Here is a 27,534-nt window from a genome sequence, read left to right on the forward strand (position 1 = left end):
ATGCTTTGACTCTTTTCTTAATCATGTTATTTTGTGTAATTGCTACAGATTTTTCCCTTGTGGTTACCATGAAGCTTACATAAACTATGTTAAAATTATAGCACTCTATTTTAAGCTGACAACAACTTAACTTCATTGGAATTCCTAAATTTTACACTTTTAATTCTCTTCCCCCTCACACTTTAGTTTATTGCTGTTGTGATTTGCGTATTTTTATATTGTGTAACTAATTACAGATTATTGTGTTCATGGTTATTTTTACTATATTCATGTTTTTAAACTTAAACAAGTTCTAAGTGAATTATGCACCACAGTTACCATATTACAGAATCTAATTTTGATGGCATATTTACCATTACTTTCCACTCAAAGAACTCCATTTAGCATTTCTTTCTTTTTTTTTTTAAGATTTTATTTATTTATTTGACAGAGAGAGACATAGGGAGAGAGGGAACACAAACAGGGAGAGTAGGGAGGAAGAAGCAGGCTTCCCACTGAGCAGGGAGCCCAATGGTGGGGTTGATCCTAGGACCCTGGGATCATGACCTAAACCCAAGGCAGCCACTTAAGGACTGAGCCACCCCGGCGCCCCCCATTTAGCATTTCTTATAAGCTAGGTCTAGTGGTAATGAACTCCCTCAGCTTTTGTTTGTTTGGGAAAGTCTTTATCCTTCCATTTCTGAAGAACAGCTTTTCTGGATATAGAATTCTTGATTAGCAGCTTTTTTTTTTCTTTTAATACTTTGAATTTTCATTTTCTTTTCTCTTGGCCTATAAAATTTCTGTTGAGAAATCCACCCATAATCATATGGGGATTTTCTTGCATATAACTTCTCTCTTTTCTTTTGCTGCTCTTAAAATTCTTTCTTTGTCTTTAACTTTTGACAATTTAATTGTATCTTGGTGTAGCTGTATTCATATTCAACCTATTTGGCTTCATGGATCTGGATGTCCATTTCTATTTCTATGTTCAAGAAGTTTTCAGCCATTACTGCTTTAACTATACTTTCTGTCCTTTTTCTCTTCTCCTTCTGCAATTCTCATGTGAATATTAGTTCCTTTCTTTTCTTTTTCTTGGTGGGGGGAGGGGAAGAGAAAAAGAATCTTAAGCAAGCTCCATGTAATCTCACAACCCTGGGATCATGTCATGATCTGAGCTGAAATCAAGAGTTGGACACTCAAACAACTGTGCCAAGCACGCGCCCAGTTATATAAGTTTTCTTCACACTTTCATTCTTTTCTTTCTTTTGCTATTCTGAATCAATAATTTCATATAATCTATCCTCCAAAATTTTTTGGTTTTTGTTCCTTATATTAATACATTGAAAAGTAAAGTATATGAAAGTTATTTACACTTTTTCTATTGAATTATGTTACAATTTTATATTTCCTTTGATTTCTTTGTTTCTGTGGATTGAACTTTATCATGTTTTTCCAAATGCATTTAAAATTCAGATTGAATTGCATTTTCAAAAAAGCATTTCAGAAGGCTACTTTATGTGTAGCAGCACATTCAGAGGCATCTTTCTTATGTTTTAGTTTCTTTATTCCTTTCCAACGCACCCTGATAGAAAACCATTTTTCTTTAGTTCATGGTTTATTCTCTGTTTCTTTTTACATAATAAGGAAACTATAAATTCTAAGAGTATGTGTATGTACTAAAAGGATATATGATTTTAATTCTCATTGTCTTAAAACATACATGCACACATGTATGTGTGCATCTTTTGAACTCATCTTTTTTTTAATGTTCAGAAAAGAATTACTCTATATGTATATATGGATTTTGTATAGATTTTACATACTGACAGTTACTCTATATAAATGGATCGATTACTCTGTAGAGCTCATCCTTGTTTGATTGTTTTTTAAGTTGCTGTGTGATGTTCCATTGATGGGGATTTATCAGTTTATTCAATCAGTCTTCTATGGATGGGCATTTAGGTTGTTTCTAACATTTTGGTATTACAAATGATCCCTCAATGACTACTTATGCAAATGTTGTTTCATATTTGTAGACATGTATCTTCAGAACAAATCCCTGGACAGTTTTTGTATATTTATCTTACAGTTTTCTTTTTACTTTGTCTCTTCATCCTTTTAACTCTCAAGTATACATGCATTTATTTTATACTTTTAGTATTTGAGAGTGTGGTAAGATTTTGATGTCTTTTGACTTACTATATGGGGTATTTTGCTCATACAGGTTTTAGAAACAAAATAGATGACAGTTTTAGAATAGCTAATATAAGTATTAGAAATCTCAGGAATTTGAGATAATTATGAAAGATAATAATTCATTGTATATTTTATTTTATTTTATTTTTTTAAGGATTTTATTTATTTGTCAGAGAGAGGGAGAGAGAGTGAGCACAGACAGACAGAATGGCAGGCAGAGGAAGAGGGAGAAGCAGGCTCCCTGCCTAGCAAGGAGCCTGATGTGGGACTCGATCCCTGGACACTGGGATCATGACCTGAGCCGAAGGCAGCTGCTTAACCAACTGAGCCACCCAGGCATCCCCATTGTATATTTTAAAATATACATTTTGAAAGCAATTCATTGTCAATTTATAGCAAGGAAATTAACGTGAGACTACTGAAAGACTGATATATTAGAATTTTTAATACTTTTTGAATTTTTAGAACAATATATTAGACTTATCATAGTTTAATTTATACATGAATTACAACAAATAGGAAAATAATAGTGACCACCACAGCTAGCATATATCATTTACTATGTCCTGGATACTGTGCTCAACACTGCACATACATTAACTTATTTAGTTTAAGTCTCAACAACCTCTTGAGTTATATATTTTTCCCTTTATAGGTGAAGAAAATGAGGTATAGAAATGTTAAGTTACATGCTCTTACTCATACATGTAAGAATTAGCACAGGCAAGATTTGAACCCAGACAGTCTTCAGTATTAATTCTGGGCTTTCAATGACAATGCTACTCTGCTTCTCTTAAGACTCACTGTTATTTTTCTGTATCAAGCTAGCATTGACCTAGAGTCTCTATGAGTAGATTCTGAGTTCTTAACCCCACTATGCTCAATTTCTCTCCCTGGAAGTAGTATAATAAGATTTTATGTGGTTGTTATACCAAATTTGTTATCATAAGCATTAGTACAGAATTGGAATTCCATTCATAATAGCCACAGCATCTAACAAAGCATCCCTTTTATGCCACCATTCTATGTGTACCATATTTCTAAGCCATTAAAATTATTTATGTTCCTGTTTTTCAGTGGATGATTCAGCAGCCATACAAAGCAGCAACATTTTTTGGATGCATTGGCACAGACACATTTGGAGAGATCTTGAAGAAAAAAGCTGCTGAAGCCCATGTGGATGCTCATTACTATGAGCAAAATGAGCAAACAACAGGAACTTGTGCTGTGTGCGTCACTGGTAGCAACAGGTCAGTGTAATTCCAAGGGAAGGTTTGTACTAACTGGATATTTAAACCATCACAAAATCTGAATTCCAATCTGAATTTGGAATTTAGATCTCATGGTTTTAATTGCTATCAGTGTTTTAATAACTCATCTTATATCATTTTTATTAATTAAAAAAAATACCCTTGTTGTACCTACTTTTGTATTCATGAGGCGTGTGGGATGAAAGTTTTGAGATTATCTATCCCAGTCTCTAATTTTTATAAGAAGGATCAGAAAAGGAAAATAAGGAAAACATTTTATTTTTTGTCTTATAGTTTCTTGCTGAAACTGGAATGAAAAAAATGCTCTTTTTACCGTATCCTGAGATTGGAATATTCAGCTACATAGACAGATAAATGCATGTATTTTGTAACATATATAAAATACTACATTATGTTCAGTGTCAGATGAATTAGGTCATGTAAAGCATTTTTGACAAATAGTCATCTATCCATATCAAACAGCTTCAGTCATGGGTAAGGCAGGTCATGATCCCAGTGTCCAGGGATCGAGTCCCACATCAGGCTCCTTGCTAGGCAGGGAGCCTGCTTCTCCCTCTTCCTCTGCCTGCCATTCTGTCTGTCTGTGCTCACTCTCTCTCCCTCTCTCTGACAAATAAACAAAATCTTTCAAAATAAATAAATAAATAAATAAAATATACAATGAACTATTATCTTTCATAATTATCTCAAATTCCTGAGATTTCTAATACTTATATTAGCTATTCTAAAACTGTCATCTATTTTGTTTCTATTTTGTTTCACTTAAAAAGCAATTCATTACATTTCTGTATAATTTTACTTTTTAGAAAATTCATTCTATAAACTTGAAATTGGTGTCTCAGGACTTTCCGTACATTGGTTGTATTCTTTTTTTTTTAAAGATTTTATTTATTTATTTGACAGGCAGAGATTACAAGTAGGCAGAGAGGCAGGCAGAGAGAGAGAGGAGGAAACAGGCTCCCCGCCGAGCAGAGAGCCCGATGCGGGGCTCGATCCCAGGACTCTGGGATCATGACCTGAGCCGAAGGCAGAGGCTTTAACCCACTGAGCCACCCAGGCGCCCCCATTGGTTGTATTCTTGCCTTTTGCAGCCATGTGGCGGTTTTCCTTCAGTTCATACTATGTTGCTCATCAGCATATCCTTTTTTCTCCTTTGCAAGGGAAAAACAAAATAACTTTTCTAGCTATTATATTATGAAAATCAGCAACGGTATCTCTTTCTAACTAGTGATTCACTAGAAATTTTACTTTTCTTACACCTAAAAATATTTAGTGTATCCTCCTCCATTCTCTGTCTCCTTCCTTGTCCTTTCCCTTTTTTTTTCCTTTATTTCCTTCCTTCTCTACTCCTTGCTCCTTTCCTCTTTCTTAGTTTGCTCACTCCTTGACCTTTAGCAGATATATGTTAAGGACCTGACACTCTTCTGGCCAGAAGTCATTAAATAGCTAAAATATAGCTTCTAAAAATAATTAGGGTACCAAAGCCATTTTTAAACCTTTCCTGTGATTTTGTGTGTGTGTGTGTATAGAACTTTATCATTTAAGGTTTTAATAAATAAAACCATTTGTTGTTCAAACATTGAAATATAGTTATTTAGACCTGCCTTTTCAGTTTTCCTAAAACCAACAATGTGTAGGTACCCTTTTCTCATTTGTGAGAAATAGGTCAAGTTTTCTTCTACTACCTCTCACTACTGTAAAATTGCTAAATTACTTTTTGTGCTAAATTGCTATTTTTAAAGAGCAGTTATGATAATATTAAGTATCCCCGATGTCAAAAGCTTAATTAATATTATGGCTATGGTGATCATTAATGTTCAGATAATATTGAAAGTCAGAAACTGGGGGGAAACTCCTAGTATCAAATTCATTATCAATTAAATTATAGAACCTAATAGATTTGGATAAATTGTTTTAAATAAATAATAAATTGTTTTAAATAAATTTTTTAAATAAATAAAGCTTATAACTCTTACTACTACTATCCAAAACCACTATCCAAAAGAATTGAGATAATGCAGTATTTTTCTTTTTTTTTTTTTTTTTAAAGATTTTATTTATTTATTCGACAGAGAGACATCACAAGTAGGCAGAGAGGCAGGCAGAGAGAGAGAGAGGAGGAAGCAGGCTCCCTGCTGAGCAGAGAGCCCGATGCGGGACTCGATCCCAGGACCCTGAGATCATGACCTGAGCCGAAGGCAGCGGCTTAACCCACTGAGCCACCCAGGCGCCCTGCAGTATTTTTCTTAATTCAGGTTCTCACTCTCCAAACTCTAACCACATTCATTTGGATAGGGAGAATACTTATATTTTGGAGAAACAATGTAGTTTCCTATCAAAGAGTACTTTTATTATCAAAATAGAATTTAGTAACTGGTAGCAGAAGTGTTTATTTTTAATTTTTATATATAACCATTTCAGTCAAAATTTTGCTAAGATCATGATCACTGACCTTTTATAAATTAGGACTAATTATTCTTAACATGGTAATATAGTAATACTTTTGTATAAATTTACTGATTTATATTGTTCTTATTAATCATTTAATGGAGCATAAATTGAATTGATATCCTTCAGTAGTCAATTGGCATATGGATGAGTAGAAATATGTTTTGGAAGAGAATCAATTTTTTTTTCCTTAACAGAGGAACTGATCATATTATAAAAATCTCAAGTGATGAAATGATGTATCCATTTTTTAATCATAACTATTCCTTTTGATTAGAAAGAATTTAAAAAAATGGCCAGTTATTTTCTAATTTCTGGGTCAGAATGAGAAAAAATATTTTTATTACTTTGTATTTAACATAAATAATTATTTTATTAACTTTAATTGTTGGGAAATAACAAAAATTACTATCTGGCATTTGTAACAAGATTTTAAATGCAGTATCCTGCTTAGATTTTTCAGCTGCAAAACTGGACCAGTATAGAGAGTTTTCAAATATAGAAACCAAGTTTATTCCAGTCTTTAAAATGTATTGGTTTGCAAATTAATACCTCATAGTAAATAGTACCTACATTTATAGGTGTGTTTATGAAATTAATCCCATACTTGGCTTTTAAAGCACTAGATTAAATAATCAATGTACATAGTATGTTGATACTTAAAAACTGAAGTGTTTAGTTTTATATATGTATATATGTGTATATATCTTTTTTGCACGAATTTTTTTTGCATAACAACATAGTTTAATTTCTTAACTGTATTTTAAACTATCAAAAGGTGGAAAATAGATAATCCTATCATTTTAGTACCAAAGGAAACATAAATTCTATTTTCTTAAAATACCAGGTGGTATTTAGAGCAAGGATTAATATCTCTTTATCTCAAAGGAAATGTAGAAGTCTCAGAAAGTGCTCAAAACAAATTAATTTTATTTATATTTATTAATATCAGTATATAGCAATTTTGAAAAGTTAAGAATTAAAATGTAAAACAGAATTTGCAGAAAGTATTGCTAATTAATTATATAGAAGTACATGACAACTTTAGCTGTAGTATTAAAGCCTACTTGTGTTTTATTGTTGTTTTAGGTCCCTTGTGGCTAATCTTGCTGCTGCCAATTGTTATAAAAAGGAAAAACATCTTGATATGGAGAAAAACTGGACATTGGTAGAAAAAGCAAGAGTTTATTATATAGCAGTAAGTATTTACCTAATTCAAATTTCTGGTACATATTTATACTTAATTATGGTTTGTTTTAGTGGATTTACATTTTTAAATAATTATCTTTTACTTATTCTGCAAATTATTTACAGCATATGTTAGGATCTCTATTACAAGTACAGAACAAAAACATTATCATTCTATGGTAACATTATTTGTATTACTTAACATTTAATCCTGCCTCTTTCTGGTTCCATTATACATAGATATTTCTCAACTATGTATCAAATTCCATATTAAGTCAAAAGATCTTAATATCTTTTGAAATAATTCTACAAATTTACATTTTGGATTTTTAGGCTGCTTGTTGTGAATGATGCATGCATTGTGTGGGAAAATATTAGTGGTATAAATATGCACTGCAAACAGTTTGAGCTTATTTGCCTAAAAAATCTTAATTGCTGTTTATTCCATAGTAATTACCATGACATGTTTTAATTTAATATTTCAGTAACATTGATTGTGACAAATCTCTTAAATCTAGGAATAAGGGCAGCATGTAATTTGAATTATTAAATATTCTGACATAAAAATAATTGGCTCAAGAATTCACTTCTAAAATAAGATGGTACTAAAAATCCTCCTGAATTAATCACGCCATGAATACCTTGTTTTTATTTAATATGATTTAAATGTGGCTGATCACAAATAAGTAGATACCTATGAAAAATTAAAAGTAGCTCATATGCATATAATATATGGTTTTGATATAACAGCTGCTGCCTTTCACTACCTGAGCTGTGAAACAGCTGCAAAGACGTGTAAAAAATTGATTATCCAGTAGGAGCATGTTTATTGAAAGTATAATTATTTCTTTCAGTCTAGTGTTAATGCCTCCTACAGCATGTTTATGTTCACTGCTTTAGGCTTTACAAGGTTATTATTGATTCTTCTGAATGGCAAATCCTGCCCCTCTTTTAATGTCAAGTAAATGCTTACATTGAGAGGATTCTGTAGAGGAAAGTCATGTTAGCTCTTTAGGCAGTATGTGAGAAACATTTTAAAAAATAAAAAAATATTCCTTCTTGATTATCTTCTATTCTTTTTCTCTAAATGGTCTGATATTTTTGTTAGTATCTTGGGAGCATGTTTTTGTAGTACAATTCTTTAGCGGGGGTTTGTGTGCTCTTTCAAACCATCATACATTTGAAAGTCTGATTTTCTTAGAACACATGGTTTAAAATTTGACATTATTTAGTTATTTATATTGGCTATAAAGTATGACAATATATTATGGTAGAAAACTACATTTACCAGGCAATTATATTTCTACTTAGATATGTGGCATTTAGACTCCAAATTATGAGTGGAAACACTCAATTTTAACAGTTATGTGTATCTAACACTGGCCAAACCTGGATGAATGAAATTTTTATAGGAGTATAGACCCAACTTGCAAACAACTTAGAGTTTTAACAATTATGTACTATAATGTCCAGCCAACTTTGGGTAAATTGGAATTTTTATAATAGTATTAACTATTTATACAAGTCCAATTTTATTATATGAGATGGAGAGTGATCATTTTGGGTCAAATTAATAAAGAAAATTGAATTAATTTTGAAACTTGTCAAAAAACAGAAACAAATATCAAAATGAATTCCAGCTGATATCTCTGAGTTGTTAGCTCTTAGTTTCTATTTCAGCAGTTTCATAAAAAGAATGGTCTTTTATATTGCCAGGTAAATCAATAGTTTGTGGAGTTTGGCTATTTTAAAATAGTTCGGAAAACTATAGTCATATGGGATACCTTGAATGCTATATATTCTACAACTATTTATTTTGCTGTTAACTAAGAGCATAATTCTTACTCATTAAAATCTTTGAAATCTCTTCTGAAATGTAGAATTTCAGAAATGTAGTATTTGTACAAAGATATTCAGCCATTCTTTTATTATTTTTTAATTAGGTTTGTTTTAAAGTTCCAAGTTTTTATTTAAATTCTAGCTAGTTTACTATATAGTGTATTATTAGTTTCAGGAGTAGGATTATTGGTTCATCACTTACATACAACACCTACATACAACACCTCTGCATTCTTATAAACCATTAATTTCCTTTGAGGTTAGAACATCTCGTATAGTCTTTTCTTAGCATATGCTCAAACCACAAGTTTAGATTGAATAAATAGATCAATACTTACCTCAACAAATTAGCTTGGCTCTTTCATATTGGTTCTGTAGAATCAGCAATCTTATCACATTATCATTATAAACTACTGAGGTTTAACAAGTTGAAATTCTGGAAGCTCTTTAATTTCAAAATTTCTTGGTCTGAGGAAGCAGCTCAGTATATCTGTTCAACCAATTTCCATAATTAAGACCCCCTGACTGCATTATGTAAACCAGATCTACATACTCAGCTCTTCTTCCCACTATTCCATAAATTAATAATGGTCGTGAGCATTGAGAAAATCCAAACCTTTGATCATTTTCTCTGTCACATAATTTAGTATATCTGCAATGCAGAGTTCACATCAAAAACTTGGTGATAAACAACTGAAATTGAATGTGCATATACCAGCATTTTCTTTTGGTTTAAATAAGTGTTTACATCTTCTTTTACCTTCACCTCCTCTGAACTTTAAAACAAATTCCCGAATTCCTTGTTAGTATGTTATTAAGGATTACCGGTTACGGTGATAGCTAATTATATTTTGAAAAAATAAATTTCAGGTACTCTTCATTTTAGCATTAAGATTTAAATATTTGCATTCTGTTCTATAACCATAATACTTACAATTTTGTTTCTACATTTAAATGAGTTAAATGGTTAACCACCGCCAATTTATTTTATCCTGTCTTCCCATTCCTTTATTGTTTATTTTGAATATCCCTCATTTGACTGTATTTTGTCGCCTTTTTCCCCCAAGGAAGGACTCAGAGCTTCTCTTTTCTTGAGGTTTTATTTACTTCTTGTTGCTTTATACAAAAATGACAATTTGTTTGGTGTAATAGTTTGTGAAACAAAGTACTACTTTGTAAATATTGCTTCATTTTCTAGCAACCTTTTATGGGAAGCCTGAGCCCAGGTTGATTTTTATTTCTGTTCTTTATTATTTCCTCATTTCTGCTTACCTGAGATTTAATTTGCTCGTCTTCTACACCTTATCCTTCATCCTTGCCCCTCATTCCTGTCCCACCTGTGCTTTGTTTCTTAAGGTGGAAGAATAATTTATTGATTTGAGTGAGACTTTTCTACTATAGACATTTAGTGCTATAAATTTCTCTGCATGCATTAATTTGGCTACCTCCCACAAATTTTGTTAGGTCATGTTTTCATTTTCATCCAGCTTATAAAATTTTCTACTTTCACTTTTTTCTTGGGTTCATGAGTTATTTAGAGGCATATTGTCTATTTTCTAAATATGGAGATTTCCCAGATATCTTCCTTTTACTACTATTATGAATTTGTATATTCTTCTTTGGAGTTCTATCAGATTTTTCTTCAGTGTGTTTAATGGTGTGTTTAAAGATGTGGAATTGATTATTTGACCCACTTGTCATTTTGAAATATTTGTTCCTGCTGTTATACTTTGACCCCACGACTATTTTGTCAATATTCTGATATTAACATAGCCAATCCAACTTTTTTTTACTACTGATATAGTTGGTATATTTTTTATACCCCTTTACTAATTATCTAACTAGTAAAAGTAATATAAATAAAGACGTGTAATAATATGTCTTTTTTTTTTAAGTGCATCTCTTATAAACAACGTATCATTGGATCTTAATTTTTGTCCAGCCTAAAAGTATCTACCTTTTATGTGGGATGTTTAAACCATTTCCATTAATGTGATTATTGATATGGTTAGATTTTACTTCATTATCTTGGTTTTTGTTTTCTGTTTGTCCTGTTTGTCCCTCATTCTGTTTTTATGCTCTCCTGCCTTCTTTAGGTTAATCCAGTATTTTTATTTCCATTGCCTTAGTATCTCCTACTCTTTTATTTTTGTTTTATTGACTGCATTAAGGTTGATAGTATACATCCTTAACTCATCACTGTCTGCCTTCATTTTTTTTTTTAAATTAACTAAGCTTTCTGCTAAGAGTGGGTCTCAAACTCACAGCCTTGACATCAAGAGATGCACACTCTACCAACTGAGCTATGTCTGCCTTTACATAATACTATAAACTGTTACATATAGATTAATAATCTTATAATAGCATATTTCAGTTTCTCCTTTCCAAGCCTTTATGCTCTTATTGTCACATTTTCCTTTTTTTAAATTTTTAGTTGTTTTTTAAACAGCTTTATTAACAAATAATTGACATACCATACAACAGACAAATTTTGCTTTTACTCATGTTATGAACTATAACACATTATTTTTGTTTAAATTGTCAGATATCTTTTAAAGAGATTTCAACAATTAAAAAACATATTTACTCACTTAATTACCACTTCCAGTTCTCTTCATTCCTTTGCTTAGAATTAGATTTCCATCTGGTATAATTTTCTTTCTGCCTGAAGAACATTTTTAGCATTTCTTATATTTGGGTCTGTTGGTGATGACTGTTTTTAGCTTTTGTATGTTTGAAAACTTCTTTATTTCACCTTTATTTTTAAAAGAGATTTTTGCCAGTTCTAGGTTGACAGTTTTTTGTCTTTCAGTACTTGAAAAATGTTGCTTTACTGTCTTCTCATTTGAATTGGTTTTGATGAGAAATCTAACATCCATACCTTTGTTCCTTTGGATGTAAAATTTCACATACTCCCAACCCTGGCTGCTGTTAAATTTTTTTATTTATCACTGGTTTTGATCAGTCTGATTATATTGTGCCTTAGTGTATTCTTTTTCATGTTTCTTATATGTGGAGGTTAACTTCTTACAGCTGTGGATTTATAATTTTTATTATGTTTGGAATGTTTTCAGACATTATTTTAAATATATTTTCTCCCCAACTGCGCCTCACCTTTGGGTCTCAAATTACCCATGAAATTGTCTCATAGCTCAGTGATGCCACACTTTTCCTTTTCTTAGATTCTTTGTTTTTTCCCCCTCTGTGTTTCACTTTGGATAGTTAGTTGCTATGCCTTCTAGTTCACTAATATTTTCTCCTGTAACATCTGAGCTGTCATTAATCTTATACAGAGTGTTCTTCATTTCATTTGTTATTTTCATATCTGTAAGATTGATTTGGGTCTTTTATTTCTTTTTCTTTAATTTTGGACACATAAAATATAATTTAATGAACTATTTTGATGTCTTTCTCTGTTAGTCATTATATCTGTGTCATTTCTGGGGCAGTTTAAAGGATTAGTTATCCTCCTTTTTTTAAAAGATTTTATTTATTTATTTGACAGGGAGAGATCACAAGTAGGCAGAGAGGCAGGCAGAGAGAGAGAAGGAAGCAGGTTCCCTGCCAAGCAGAGAGCCTGATGCGAGACTCAATCCCAGGACCCTGAGATCATGACCTGAGCCAAAGGCAGAGGCTTAACCCACTGAGCCACCCAGGCACCCCATTTATCCTCCTTATTAAGGACTGTGTTTTCATTTCTCTTTGTAGGTATAGTAATCATTAGATATCATGGATAAATCTTGAGATTTATTCTCGGATGCAATTATGTTACTTGCAGCAATTTTGATCTTGCCTTTATGTCTTGTTAGGTGAGTCCAGAGTGGTATTCATTTAATGGCAATGGTTTCTTAACCAGAGACAATTTTCCCCTTTAGGAACATTTGGCAAAATCTAGAGATATTCATTATTATGATGAATGAGTGTTGATACTAGTAAATATAGGACAGGAATGTTGTTAAGCATCCTGTAGTGCATGAGACCGCACTCCACAGTAAAGGATTATCCAGTTTCAAGTATCAGTAGAGTCAGGGTTAAGAAACCCTGGTGTAAAATGTCATGTTCTCTACTACTGAGGCCCAACTTTCCTGTGCTCTGTTCAATGCCCCATTAATAATGAGTTCTTCCGCTCTAGATGGTAGAAACAGACACTATTCCTAGAATTAGGTGTGCCTTGGGTACTGTTTCCTCTAATCCTTTTCCCTCTCAATTTTTTTGGATGACTCATTCCCAGATTCTGATTTCATGAATGTTCAAGAGGAATCTGCAGATTTCCAGTGTTCTCTGTAACATTTTCTCTTCTCTCCTGTTCTAGCCTCAGCACTCTAACTGCTCCATTCTTCCCACCCTCAGTTCTGTCTCCTTGACTTCCTGGGCTCTGTCCTTCCCCATTTTGGTGTCTGGTGCTATTGTCCCGAAACTCTCACAAGGCAGTATGCTGATTTGGAGTTAGGGCTCACCAAGATGGTTTCCTATCTCTCAAAGATCATTGTTTTTCATCCTTGATGTCTGTCGTTTTAAAAACCACTGTTGTATGCATCATGTTTGTTTTTGTTTTTGTTTCATGTTGGAGGATATATACAGTCCCTGTTTCTCCACTGTCTTCTGCCTTGCATTGTTTTTAGAAAGTAGTCATCCTTATTGTTTCTCCATATCTATCTCTTTTTCTCTAACTGCTTGTTAAGATTTTCTATCACTGGTTTTAAGCAATTTTAGTATGATATACCTTGGTATCATTTTCTTTATATTTCTTGTGAATGTGGTTTGTTCAGTTTGGAAATTTTTCTGTAAATATTTTCTTTCCCCACTCCCATCCCCTCTTGGAAAGTCCAGTTGTTATTAATCCACTGGAATGTCCTTTACCTTTGTATGACCTTTTCATTTTTTTCTCTCTACTTCATTTTTGTATAATTACTATTGCTTTGTCTTAAGCTTAATCATTTCTGTTACAATGTCTAATCTGCTATGAAACCTATCCAGTGTTTATTTTGTCTCAGACATGATAGTTTTCATCCCTGGAAATTTGATTTGGGCCTTCTTCACTCCTGCCATGACTACATACTCATATTGCCATCTCTCACTTTTACCTTAGGTAGTGTAGTTACAACAGCTGTTTTACTATCCTTGTCTACTAATTTTATTCCACATGTTTTATTATTATTATTATTGTTTTTTCTGGTTCTTACCATAGCAGTGGGTTGTTCCTTATGCACGTGTGCTGAAGACTTATTGGGAAACCCCTGCGGATTTCAGGTTTTCATTTCAAATCTCTTTCTTCTATCACCTCTGTCTTGTCCAGTACCTGCCCTTTTATGTGCTGGCCACCATGGCCTCCCGAAGTGGAGATGAATGACTCTACTTAAGGCTCTCTCTGTCTGAACTGCAGCTTGGAAACTGTCTGCAGGGAGTAAGTTTGAGCAGTTGTAGGAATCACCTGGTATTGTTCCTTGTTTGATTATTAGTGCCTGAAGATTGTTTCATACTGGGTTTTTTTTTTTCCATTTTTATAATTGCTTAAGTTTAAATTGATTAAGTGTGAATCCATTCCCCATTTATATGTCTTGGTTGGAAGCTGAGATCCCCAGATTGGTTTGTCTTTTACCTTTCTTAGATGACTCTCTTTTTCTGGAAGATTGCCTAACTAACTTTCTCTTTGAATTTGAACTTGTTAATAACTTAACCATGATTTATGTCTGTGTCTATTGTTCTGTACTGACTTTCATGGAACATGGTATTTATTTCAAAATGCAGATTTAATCAGTTAACCTCATTAATTTCTTCTTTTCCTGTCTCCAAATTTTATTTTTCCTTCCTTGAACTATTTGAAAACTAAAACGATAAAACCATCACTCATAAATGAGAGGGAATAATCAAGTAACAGGAAAAATTTCAGTTCTAGTGATATGCATTTTATCACTTTGGGGCGGGGGGGAGCAAAGGGAGAGAGAGAGAGAATCTTAAGCAGGCTCCACGCCCAGTGCAGAGCCCTGCATGGGGCTCAGTCTCTTGATCCTGAGATCATGACCTGAGCCAAAAATCAAGAGTTAGTTAGTTGCTAAATGACTGAGCCACCCAGCCACCCTGAGAAGTGAGTTTTAAATTAGTCTTGAGTTTGATTTAGCCTCATAAGTTCCCCAAACTATTATTCTAGATTCTGTAAAATACTTTAGTTACCATTTGATAATTAAAAATAGTTTTTAAGGGGTGCCTGGGTGGCTCAGTGGATTAAGCCTCTGCCTTCGGCTCAGGTCATGATCCCAGGGTCCTGGGATCAAGCCCCACATCGGGCTCTCTGCTCGGAAGGGAGCCTGCTTCCCCCTCTCTCTCTGCCTGCCTCTCTGCCTACTTGTGATCTCTCTCTCTCTGTCAAATAAACAAATAAAATCTTTAAATAAAAAATTTTTTAAAAAGTTATACTCAGCTTAATAAATATATAGCGTTCATCTGTGTATAAATACTTATGTTACAGTAATGTTTTCTATTATTTTCTGTCACCCCTTTATGTGCTTTAGACTTCATTGTGAATACAGTGAGATAAATCTATGCATTATTTCTAATAAAATGTTTTTGAGAAAAGATTCCAAGTTTCAAATACTAATCAGCTTGCAAGTTTAGACTTACCATGGGGAGAGTTTTAATAACAGATATTTTAAAAATATCTTTATCAAAAGCTTTTAGTACTTGTGACTTAACTTACCCTTCATAAATTTAACTAGATGTGTGCCCTTTTTTACTGATTGAAAATGAAAAAATAGGGAATCTTAGTTTGTTGATCCTTGTCTGAGAATATGAGACTTATAGTTGGAATTTTTTCTTGGCCACTATTTTTATTTTCTTCTTCCTATGATTGTTCCAGTTCCCATGGCTAATTATAGACCTCTTTTTCCTCTCTCTTACATTTATTTTATAACTCTGTCTTGACCACTTACCTCTTTTCAGCCTAGAATCCTACCATTTTGAGGAATATGGTTTTTGTGAGAGTAGGGTGTTCAAGAAAGTGTTACTGATGTTTGTTCATAGAAAAAAGAAGGTATGATTAGAGATAAGTAGACAACACATGGTTTGGAGAAGTGTACAACCTTGGAAGAATGGAATGGAATTCATATTTTGAAAGAAATAAGAGTATTTGTATATAAAGGACAAATAATAATCACTGTTTGGGTTTTACATCTCTCATTTTGTTTGGCCTGGTTAGGTTTTCTACTAAGATTTTTAAGGATGCCATGAATAATAGTTTTTTCTTAGTACAACTGTTATTTAGACTCAGTTACACTTAAATATCTTTGTCAGTTGTTTGAAAGCAGTAACTAATATCCTTAAAATGAGGTGTTGTTATAAGTTGTAAGAAATATAGTCTAAGAGATCATATATTTGAAAATTTTCTTTTAGCAATGTTTTCTATGAATGTTGGTTGACGAAATGAATGTATGGCAAAATATGTGATTACTATTTTTTTAAGGATTTGGTTATCTTTTGATAATATTTACCAAAAGATATGCTTGCAACTAAAACTTGGCTAGGAATTTTAAAGTTTGTTTTGATTATGCTCAAAATTTAGTATGTATCATCTGATATTTTTAGCTTTGTTGTAAAAAGATTTGAAAAAGATTCTAGTGAAAGTGAGTGAATGAATCTTATAATGGTAACCTAATAGAAACGAGTAACCTAAAAAGAAATGAAAGATAACTATTACTTTAGTATGTATGTTTGAGATTTATACCTCACCTCATCCCCCCGCCCCAGCCCCAAATCTGTACAAGTTACTAACTTGTGGGCAGTTACTTAAACTCATTGTCTTAAATGATAATAGACCATGGGAAAAGGCTTTGTAATATTATATTTTGAAAGCTCTACTTTTAAAATTAATTTGGCAGAGTAAGTAAACTAATGGAATTTTTAAAAATTTAAGCTGTTTTGTAAATGACATCTGATTTAATGATGTCACAATTATTTATGAAACAGAATTCAAAACACTTCTTGGAATTTATTAATTAATCTTTATAATATTCATCTGAGATTTTAAGAAGATAGTGGTGTTTGAACTATCACTGACTTCATTTTATCTGTGTTCTAAATGCAGTTTTCAACTCTTATGTATTAGAATTCTCGTTATATTGGTGAAATCAGTGATCATCATTTGGATTTGTTGCTGTATTTTTTGCTCTAGTTTTTGACTGTTGTATTCTGCACTGCTTCATTAACTTTATTAAGGGTTAATATGAATTGCTAAGTCTTTATTTGAAAATACCCTTGCACGTGAACTTAAATATTATAAACCCAAAAAAAGAGAGAGAAGAAAATGTGGAGGGTTGGTTTTTTTTCTTGTGTTGAGTATTTCTTGTTTGTATATAATTCCTTACACTTAGTATACCCAAATCTTTGTCATACAGTGGTTTAAAACTTTATGTGCCAATTTGGTATACTTTCAAGAAAGTCTAAAACTACGTAGTAAAGACATTTTTCTTTAGCTCAGATTAAATGTAGAGAGATACAAGAAGAAGACTATTAATTATGTTACTTCTTAAGCAGTTAGCTTTAGAGTTCAATTTTTAACTTTAAAGAATTTTCCATATGTGTATTGATGTTCAGGTAGCTGCACAAATGACTAATGTTTTTACTTCCTCCTTGATAGGGACAGTTTTCGATTCTTGCTAGAAGGTTTTTCAAATGTGAGTGTGATTATGGAAATCCTGTTTTTGTTCATTTCCAGTTTCTCTAGATTTTTGGGGGGTGGGGTGCATTAAATACTAATAACATTATCACTTTTTTAGACTAATTTTTGTAGGTAAATATTTTTGTACATAAATATTTTCTCCAAGTTGTGCAGTTTAGTCATATATTCCTGTAATTTTCGTTGTCTTATTTTAGTTTGTTATCAAATATAAAACACTAATAAGGGAAGGGAATATTAAAGTAAGATTATTTTTAGTTAAATAGAATAATCTTTTCACTTTGTAGAAGTAAGATGGTATTGGTTAAAGAAGTTTTGAGCTCTAAAGATAAAGATTGAAAATGTTTGTGTTTTGTTCTTGTGGCATTATAATGAAGCCCTGCAATTTTATTTGAGGTTAGAAACCACACTATGTGCTAATTGCCTTAGAATGGTAAGAAAATAAACAAGTCTGTAGCACTTAGTTGTTAAGACAGTAGTACTTTATACAGAGCCCCAAATGAATTAACAGACCATCTACCAAAATGTTTCCACTTCCATGTATTTTATTTATGTATTTCAGACCAGTCAGCAATTGACTAAGAAGATCACATGTTCACAAAATTTCTTTAATAAACATGATTAAGGGAGGGAAAATTTTAAAACATATGATGGCAGTATACATTTTTATGTGTTGTCCTATCTAAAATTTTATGTAAGCTGGACATAAATAATCTAGTATCTGTATGCATAAGTCTGTTTCTCAACATACTTTTCTGTACACATTATAGAGACTTATATCTTACTTAACCTATGTGTTCTGTTGTCTATCCCAGATAAATAAAATTGGTTTTAATCTTTTTATAACAACTTTACTGAGATATTTATATGACATAAATTTCACCTGTTTAAAGTGTACAATTGGATGATTGTTAGAATATGTACAAAGTTTTGTAACCATTACCATAATCTAATTTTAGAACATTCACAGCACCATAGAAAGACACTTTATACCCATTAGCAGTTATTCCCCGCTATCCGTGGCCCCTGGATTCAGTCTTATATCTACACCTCTCATAATAATTTCAGTGATACTCAGGTATTGTGGCTACAAATGATATAATTGTTCCTAATTAGACAACAAATTTTTTTGTTCTTTGACATATGTAATGGAACTTGTGATAAGTCTATTTTGATTTCTTGCTGCTTCCTGTTTCTCTCTTGCACGCACTTTAACAAGTCTTTCAAGCTTTTGTTATTTATTTGTTCTAGATATAATATAACAATGTTTTGGGATCAGTTCCTTAATGTCAATTAATTTTTTATTTGGATGGATGACATACAGTAGATAAAGTTTTTAAAAATTATATTTGGTAAAATGGGATGAAAAATAAAAAATTTCTTCCTTCTAATACTTAACTCAGGAAGGCAAGTTCATATATAAATTTATATTTGGTGTTACCCAGTTTCAGACCAACACAGGTTTCTCAGCTGTTTAGTATAGCTCATTTGACTCTAACCTCTTCCGTCCATCATGTGTTTTCTCTCTACCCCTTAGAAATAGCTTCTGGAAGCTGGAGGAAACCCTCTAGACTTCTAGGACATACTCATACTATCTTTTTCTCTGACATTGTCCTGATATTAGCAAATCCTGCATAGTTGGAAGATGTTATGAAAGATAGATTGCTGCTTTTCCAAATTACATTTTTCTTGTCCTCTATACAGATTTCTGGGACCAATTTTTTTAGTCATTTTGTATATTCCTTTTAAAAGAATTTCTTTCTTCACTCTAAAAAGAATTTAAGACCACATCATATTATTATAGTATTATTAAATTTAGGGGATATGACAGAAACAGTCACAATCAAATAAAATATAAACTATACAATAACCCACCAAAACCTTTGTAGTTCAACTTTTCCAAAAGGATACACATGTAATAAAGTTAAAGAGTGCCATGTATTTCATTATTCATTCCTCAAATTACTTTTACAGTTATGTAACTTCTTGTAAGGTTATCATTTATTTAATTTGACAGCTATAATAAACTAAATTGAATCTTTAAAATATTATTTTACTTGGGAATACAGCTAGCATTTCTCAGGTAGATTGATATTCTTAGAGTAGTGGTTTTTAATCTTTTTTTGGTTTTGAACCCTCCCACAAAAATTTATTTACTCAAAAGTTTTTCATTTAATTTTTGGAAGTTTACAGATTTCAGAAGACTTTTTGCTAATTCTTGGAGCCCAGTTCAAGAATCTTTATTGTAGGGCGCCTGGGTGGCTCAGTGGGTTAAGCCGCTGCCTTTGGCTCAGGTCATGATCTCAGGGTCCTGGGATCGAGTCCCGCATCGGGTTCTCTGCTCCGCGGGGAACCTGCTTCCTCCTCTCTCTCTCTCTGGCTGCCTCTCTGCCTACTTGTGATCTCTCTGTGTCAAATGAATAAATAAAAATCTTTAAAAAAAAAAAAAAGCTCTTAAAAATAAAAGAATCGTTATTGTAGCAAATAGTGAATTAACACGATACATATTCCATTACACTTCCATATTTTAAAGTGTCCATTCTGAATTTCTAAAACTTTTTCGATTATGAATATGTATTTACTTTCTTTTTTCAATTAAGAATTGATTTTTGTGAAAATATATTGAAGTGGGGAGTCAGACTCAATGGTAAGGTGATGTGCTTTCAGGCCAGTGATAAACAGAATTCTGTAACATCATTCAAATATCTTCATCTGCTCTCCCAAAAATGTGTATATTTTAACTACCTTAATTAACCAACAGCCTTTTAATGCTATTGCTCTTTTATGAATATTCCCGAATGTCATTTTTATTTCAGTTTGTCATGGTAGTTATTGTGATATTTTCAGGTAGACTTGTAGTATTTTCTCTTCCTCAAATGAGCTGAATTGAGACCATACTTTGTGGGAAGTTTTTCATAAAGTATATAGACATTGCTAAGAATCAGAATGTCCACTGACTTATTAGTTTCACAGATGCTTCCATAATACTTAGTGTACTCTTGGGTATATTAAATTATCATATCCTGACAGCAATCCTGAAACATGCCATTCTTATATAGCCATATTTCTGAGAACTAAAGCAAGGTATCAGCGAACCATATCTGACATTCCATGTTAATTTCCATAACTATTATAACTGTGGTTGGTAGTATTTCTAAGGCATTAAAAAATCTTAATAAACCTACTAAGTAAAAAATGGTAAAATATCTACCTTATCATTAGGTTTCTAATCATGACTTCCTTCAAGCTCAGTAGACTGATTTGAAAAATAATGATAAAAATCTTTTTTCTGGTATCATGGAATAAAAAATAGTTAATTTAAGTATACAGTATATCCAAACACAATATTTTGAATTATTCTGATTCCATTGTGTCTAGTGTTCATATTGTGAATGAAAGCCTCATTCTGCCATCTCATAGTATATTTACATATACACATGATTTTTGCCTTAAGTAGAAAAGAAACAGCTGACAGATACATAGGTTAATTTGTTTTTTTAAATTGCAGCAAGTTGTTCTGTGATTCTTTTGTGTGTTTGGGGCTATTTTGTAGGGAAAGAATTTGTCAAGCAACATTTAAGAGACATTGGCCTTTTGTACCCTTTTCTAAATAAACTTAAACAGAAACCTGTCAACTCAAGAATAAAATATTTCTTTGTAAATTCTCACCTGTAAATTATTGATAATGGAAGGAGCACCTTTTTAATCCTTATATCCCCCTTCCCCTCAACACAGCTTTTAGATTGTAGATAAACTTCCCAGCTCAGTAATTAACTGAGCTCAGTCATTGCACCCCATATCATGTGATTTTTTTTTTTCCAGTGGAATACATTATTAGAGCACTTACACAGCCAGTCTAGCTGCAGCAGCCCAGGCGGCAACAGCAGTGCCATTTTTCACAAAGAAAATGTTGAACAGGAGCCAAATGTTTGGTGGCAGTCTGTTGCTAGGAAATCAAGGTCCTGAGGCGATTAATGACAAAGCAAGCAATAACAAGAAGGCAGAATTACAGATTTAAAAGAGAAAAAAGTGGTTGGTGTTATAATTACCCAAAGAAATCCGCACTCATTAAATTGGCTGTTTTTATGATTGACTTTAATTGGAGGTTAGCTCAGATATTTAGCTCCTTTCCCACCCCTTTAAACACACACAGGCACATAATCTGTAGAACTGCAGACTTGTTTTTCTAAGCATTGAGAGGAGCTTGCCCTGTAATTTGATCCCCACTGACAGATGCATTTTCTATGCTGCCATTTTGAATTAACCTATTGTAGAACAATTTTCTTCAGCCCTGTTGAATAAAACATCCAGTCTGATTACCTCCGATGGATTTGATAGAGTAAAAGAATGTACTTCTCATTGAAGTAGATTGTTTGCATGGACTCTACTGATTTTGAACTTTGCCAATAAGCACAATCATTTGTAATAAATTTTCAAAGAAATTTGTGGGGAGAAGGTAACGAGAGTCACCGTTACATAGTTAATGTCAGGGCACCTGCATCAAAACAATAGTATTCTTACAAGATCGTTATTTTTCCAATAAGATGTTCATAGGCGTTTTAAAAATTTTTTCTGAATCTCCATTTAGACTTGATATTTTTAGGAATAGGATCTTCTATTTATGTGCTCTAAAATGATCATTTCCTGCCCACCAACAGTATTTTAATTACAGGACTCAATGTGACTCAAAGCACTCAATTATAAAAATATTTTTAACATTTAAGGTATTTAAAATGATATTAAGATCTGCCTATTACAGTCAGTCTGTGATGTATTTTAAAAAATGATTCTTTTATGTAAATTTTCTGGGATTTGATAAAGTATGTTACCAGAAAAGCATTGATTAGTTTTCATGTACAATACTAGCGGAAGCATCACACTTTATTTACCTTTCAGAAGGCTTAAGAATAAAGTTACATGATGCCACTGCTCTCCAGATTTCTAATCAAACCCTGGAACAAAAGAGCCAAGCACATTCTATCTGACAATACACACACTGCTAATCAGATGCCAATGCCAAGCTGTCTGCTTTGTTAAATACTTAGCTTCCTAGAGGCAGGAAGACAGCTGCTATAAGTATGATGAAATTTGGTAGTTCATTCTATTTTTACTACCCTTGGGCTACTAAGATAGTGTTAATTTAGACCACCCCAATTGGTACACTTTAGGGAGTTTTTTAAAGAGTTTGTAATTAAAATGATAAAACATCATTATTACATTGAAGACCTTCTGTAAGTTTTACATTTGTCAGTTACCTACTGAGATAACCCCAGCATGTAATTTACAATGATGTAATGGTTGTAATTGCATTTTGGGGGAAAAAAAAAAAAAAGAGGAACTATAGGAGACAAGTGCTTCCTTCAGAAGTGTTTTAATATCTGCTTCGATTTCATTTAAATCTACTTCTCTCCCAAAATTGCCTACCTATAATTGACTGTAGCAGCCATAAACATTAAGATACTATACAAATATTTTTAAAATGTTATCAACACAGACACTACCACCAGGGGGAGAAAGCTAAACTTAAAGTCTTTAACTGATGTTACTGCCAGCGAGTGGATTGTACTGCTTAGACTAATACAGTTAACCACCTTACAGATGACACTGCCTTTGGGGACATGATTCTAAAATTGTATGTGAAATCTGTACAGACTTGCCACAGTATTTAAGTGTAAGTAAAATGGAAACTTCCTACCTCATGTTTTGTTTTGTTTTGTTTTTAACAGAGAGAGTACAGATAAGCAGCCTGAAGATTTTTATTGGTCTTGTATTATCTGTCAATCTATTTGAGGAACAATCCTCTTGAAATAGAATGCTTTAGATCTGTGATACTGGGCAGCTATCAGAGCATATCTGTTAAGATGAAATAATCACATAATTGATATAACAACACTGAGTAGCCTGTAAGATAGTTTTCTAGTTGATTATCATTGCAATATAGTTTTGTGTTTTAATATCTCTTTAATAAACCATAATAATTCAATCCTAAACATATGTGTGGGCATAGATTATGGATTTTTCCCTGAGAGAACATTTTATAAATGTAGAAAATATGTGCTTGGGACAAGAACACAACTCTCAACCATGAACAATATCAGAACTGCTCTAATAGTCTCACATGTTTTATAGCAATGCCATGGAAAAACTAATTAAAGAACTTAGGTGACTTTTCTTTAGTCTAGAACTTTAAAGTGAAGATTATAAGCCCTCAATTCTAATAACTTTTAAGCAGTGACTCTCCTTACAATGTTAGGCCTTATTCTGTAAAGAACCATGATATTTAATTTTACACCCTGATTTTTAACCATTTCAGATGTTAAAATTACAAAAGATAGGTAAAATCGTTGACTACAAAGAGGACTCGCATGTTAATTTTTAGGGGTTATAGAACTCTTCTGCATAGTACTGTAGGGTAGATACTTGATTCTGTGCATTTATTAAAGCCCATAGGACTGTAGATCACAAGGAGTTAACTTTAATATATGTAAAATTTTTTAATGTTGTGAATCCTAGGATGTAGTTCAGTCTGTGACAAATGACTGTACCTCCACTGCAAATATATGACATTGCCTCACTGAAGGGGTGGGAGAAAAAAAAGGAGCTGACCTAAGTAACTTTGGAAAATGGTGTCTAGACTGGAAAATGTAAAGCTGAAGACAAAAGAATGTTATAGAAACACTGTATTTTAGTTGGTAAATTTGTTTCTTGTAAGGGTATGGGTTAATAATTCTGAACCTGCTTTGCATGTATACTGGGGTTGAACAAATACCTAAATAAATGATGAATGTTGTGATTTAGGTTTCTCACTGTCAGAGAGGGAAATTACAAATAAACAAGAGAATCAAGGGGAGGAGCTAGAGTAAAACCTTGTGGTACTGGATTAGAGTTGGAGATAATCTTGTGAATTTAGGTTTAGCTAATATATATAAATGGATAAATGCAGAAATATTTACAGGTACATGCTTATACATGGATTAGATACAGACATATATTTCATAGTTCTGTCTACTGAGAAGGCTTAGAAGCAGTGAGCGACAAACATACCTCACAGCCTGATCTGGGCTTGTAAATACCGTTCTCCAATAAAAGGATCTAGAATTCTTTGGAGAAATGACTGATTTCTAGGGCTAGGGCAGGGAAAACGCAACATGAACATGGAGTACCTTATATTACTTCTCCATACACATAGCCCTAATCTGACCATGAGAAAAACATCTGACAGGTCCAAACAGATGGAGATTCTACAGGAATACCTAAAGAGTGTTCCTCAAAATTTGTGAAGGTCATAAAAAACAAGGAAAGACTGAGAACTTGTCACTAACAAAAGGAGGCTAAGGAGACATGACAGCTAAATACAAAGTGGTTTCTTGGATTGGATCCAGAAGGGATATTAGTGTAAAAACTGGTGAAATCTAAATTAAGTCTAGACTTTAGTTAATAGTAATGCAACAAAGTTGTTTTCAGTTTAGACAAATGGACCATGGTGATATGTTAGCATAGGGCAAACTGGTATATTGGAACTCTCCTTATTATGTTTGGAGTTTTTCTGTAAAGCTAAAATTACTTCCAAATAAACATTATTTTAAAGTAAAAAATATGTGTATCTACCATCTATCTTAAGAAACAGAATGTTATTAGAATCTTTGAATCTCTATGTGCTCCTTGTGATCCCATGTTTCTCTCCACCCCAAAGGTAACCATGACCTTGAATTTTATTATTATTATTACCATACTTAATAGCTTAACCACATATGTATCCCTGATCATTCTAATATAGCTCTCCAACTCTCCACCTCTGACATAGTTACCATATCTTTGTCTTCCTTGCTACATTCTTGATACTTTCTCCAGATCTGCTTTATCTTTTGTCTTTAGTGGTGTCTAATATTGTCTTTTATCTGTCCATTGAGTTTGAATATGCATTCCTTTTTTTTTTAAGTTTTCATTTCTTTCTCTTAAATCTGCTTCTTTCATCATTTTGATAAACTTTTCACTTCTTTTCCTATTTATAATCATTTTATTTTTGAAAATATATTAAATTTATTATTTTCTGTTTAGTGCCTAGCCTGATACTTAAAACTGCTGCAGTTCTGATTTTGTTGTCTGTTGTTTCTGCTATCTCTTACTTCAAGCTGCTTCACTTTTTGTGTGAGCTCATGTTCATTATTTGTGGTAATTTCCGAGGCTGACATGAAGATATGTTTCCAAAGAGAGGATTTGCATTTGAATCTGCCAAGAGCCTGGGGTTACTGTCAACCTGGAAACAGTGGAATAAATTTTAGGCTTACTGTTCTGTGGGCTGCATAGGTGGGGTGAGTTCTAGATCCATAAACTTTCATGAGAGTGGGCTTCTGGTTAAATTTTCAGGGAAGACATTTTTAGCTCCACCCAACTTTGAAACAGGTGACTTTCCTTGCTGATTGTTTCTCTGGGATAGGTGTAGTTCTAGTGAGTTCTACTAGGCATGCAGCTTTATAGATCTCCAGTTAGATTCCCTATGTTTAGTGTACCTAGGATTTCGCTCCTCAATCTTGGGCTCTGTAGTATGCTGGTAAGTATTTTAAAACTGGTTCTCTGAAAAGGGAAAAAAAAGTCCTTATTTTTAATATTTTTGAATTTTATATCATGGCTGATTTCAAGCTACCAATGTGAGGTTACTGAACATGAATTTGGGTAAAGATATGTAGAGTTAGCTTTCACAAGCTGGCTCCAGCAACCACTGCCAGCTCTTTCTACATGGCTGTGAAAACTGAAGCTCAGTTCATGGGTTGGACATATCCCCTGAATGAAAGACATTTGAGTGTTTGCTTACCTCCCTAGATTTCCATTTTACTTTGTTTTGGTTTTCTGGGTATTCTCTGTCAACCAAGAAATAGATTTAAAACAAAAAAAAGATTCTTTTATTTCTGTTTTTAACTTATCATTTATTGTTTTTAGCAAAAGGACTGTGTTATGGTACTTAATCAGCTTTACTGTCAGAAATGGAATTCCTTCTTCTTGTTTGCAAGTATAATTTATTGTTTTTTATTTATAAACATAATACATGATGATTACGTTAAACTCGTTAAACTTGAGAAGTAGAAAAATGAAGAGAACGTTAAAATCCCCCACAGTCCCATCATACATGTTTATATTTGTGAATATTTGTCTTTTTGAGTTTTTTACAATTTGCATCATATTCTCTACTATTTCATATTATGATTTTTATTTCTTTTTTTTTCTTTTTTTTTAAAGATTTTATTTATTTATTTGACAGAGAGAGATCACAAGTAGATGGAGAGGCAGGCAGAGAGAGAGAGAGAGGGAAGCAGGCTCCCTGCTGAGCAGAGAGCCCGATGTGGGACTCGATCCCAGGACCCTGAGATCATGACCTGAGCCGAAGGCAGCAGCTTAACCCACTGAGCCACCCAGGCGCCCCAATGATTTTTATTTCTTAATATTTAATGAATGTTTACTCATGTCATTAAATATCCCTCCACTGTATCCCCCACACCAGTTACACATGAAAGTAAAAATAAAAGTCTACACACATGAGAATTAATTTAATCCAAGAATCCAATCTATTTAGCATATAAAAATAATTTTCCTAAGATTTTTCATTGCAGCATATTAATACTTGCAAAATACTAGAAACTGTATAAATGACCAATCAGGAGATTGGTTGAATAAACTATGGTACTACCTAAAGTAGACCACTATGGAATGATTTCCAGGAAATGTTAGTTCACAAAAGGAAAGCACAAAAGAGCATTTATAGTGTTACCTTTTATTTAAGAAAAAGGAAAAGTAAGACATGCATATTTGCAGGAAGGGTAAAACAGAATATAACAAAATGAGTAATTTCATGTGGTAGAAAAGAAAATTCAGTGGAAAAGATGTGGGAGGGCATGACACTTCTTGGGGGTATATTTTTTGGTAATGACAATAGTGTATTAATATCAT

General features: G+C 32.7%; 1 protein-coding gene across 2 annotated transcripts in view; it reads left to right on the forward strand.

Annotated features, from left to right (window-relative positions):
• ADK (adenosine kinase) overlaps positions 1-27,534 on the forward strand; it is a 538,857-nt gene that overhangs the window by 253,854 nt on the left and 257,469 nt on the right. For both annotated transcript variants that reach the window (XM_032311698.1, XM_032311700.1), the window contains exons 5-6: positions 3,256-3,428; positions 6,987-7,095. In XM_032311698.1, the coding sequence (XP_032167589.1) occupies positions 3,256-3,428; positions 6,987-7,095 (282 nt within the window). The remainder of the gene's footprint in view (positions 1-3,255; positions 3,429-6,986; positions 7,096-27,534) is intronic.

This window comes from Mustela erminea, chromosome 14 (genome assembly GCF_009829155.1).
Source record: "Mustela erminea isolate mMusErm1 chromosome 14, mMusErm1.Pri, whole genome shotgun sequence".
NCBI classification, from domain to species: Eukaryota; Metazoa; Chordata; class Mammalia; order Carnivora; family Mustelidae; genus Mustela; species Mustela erminea.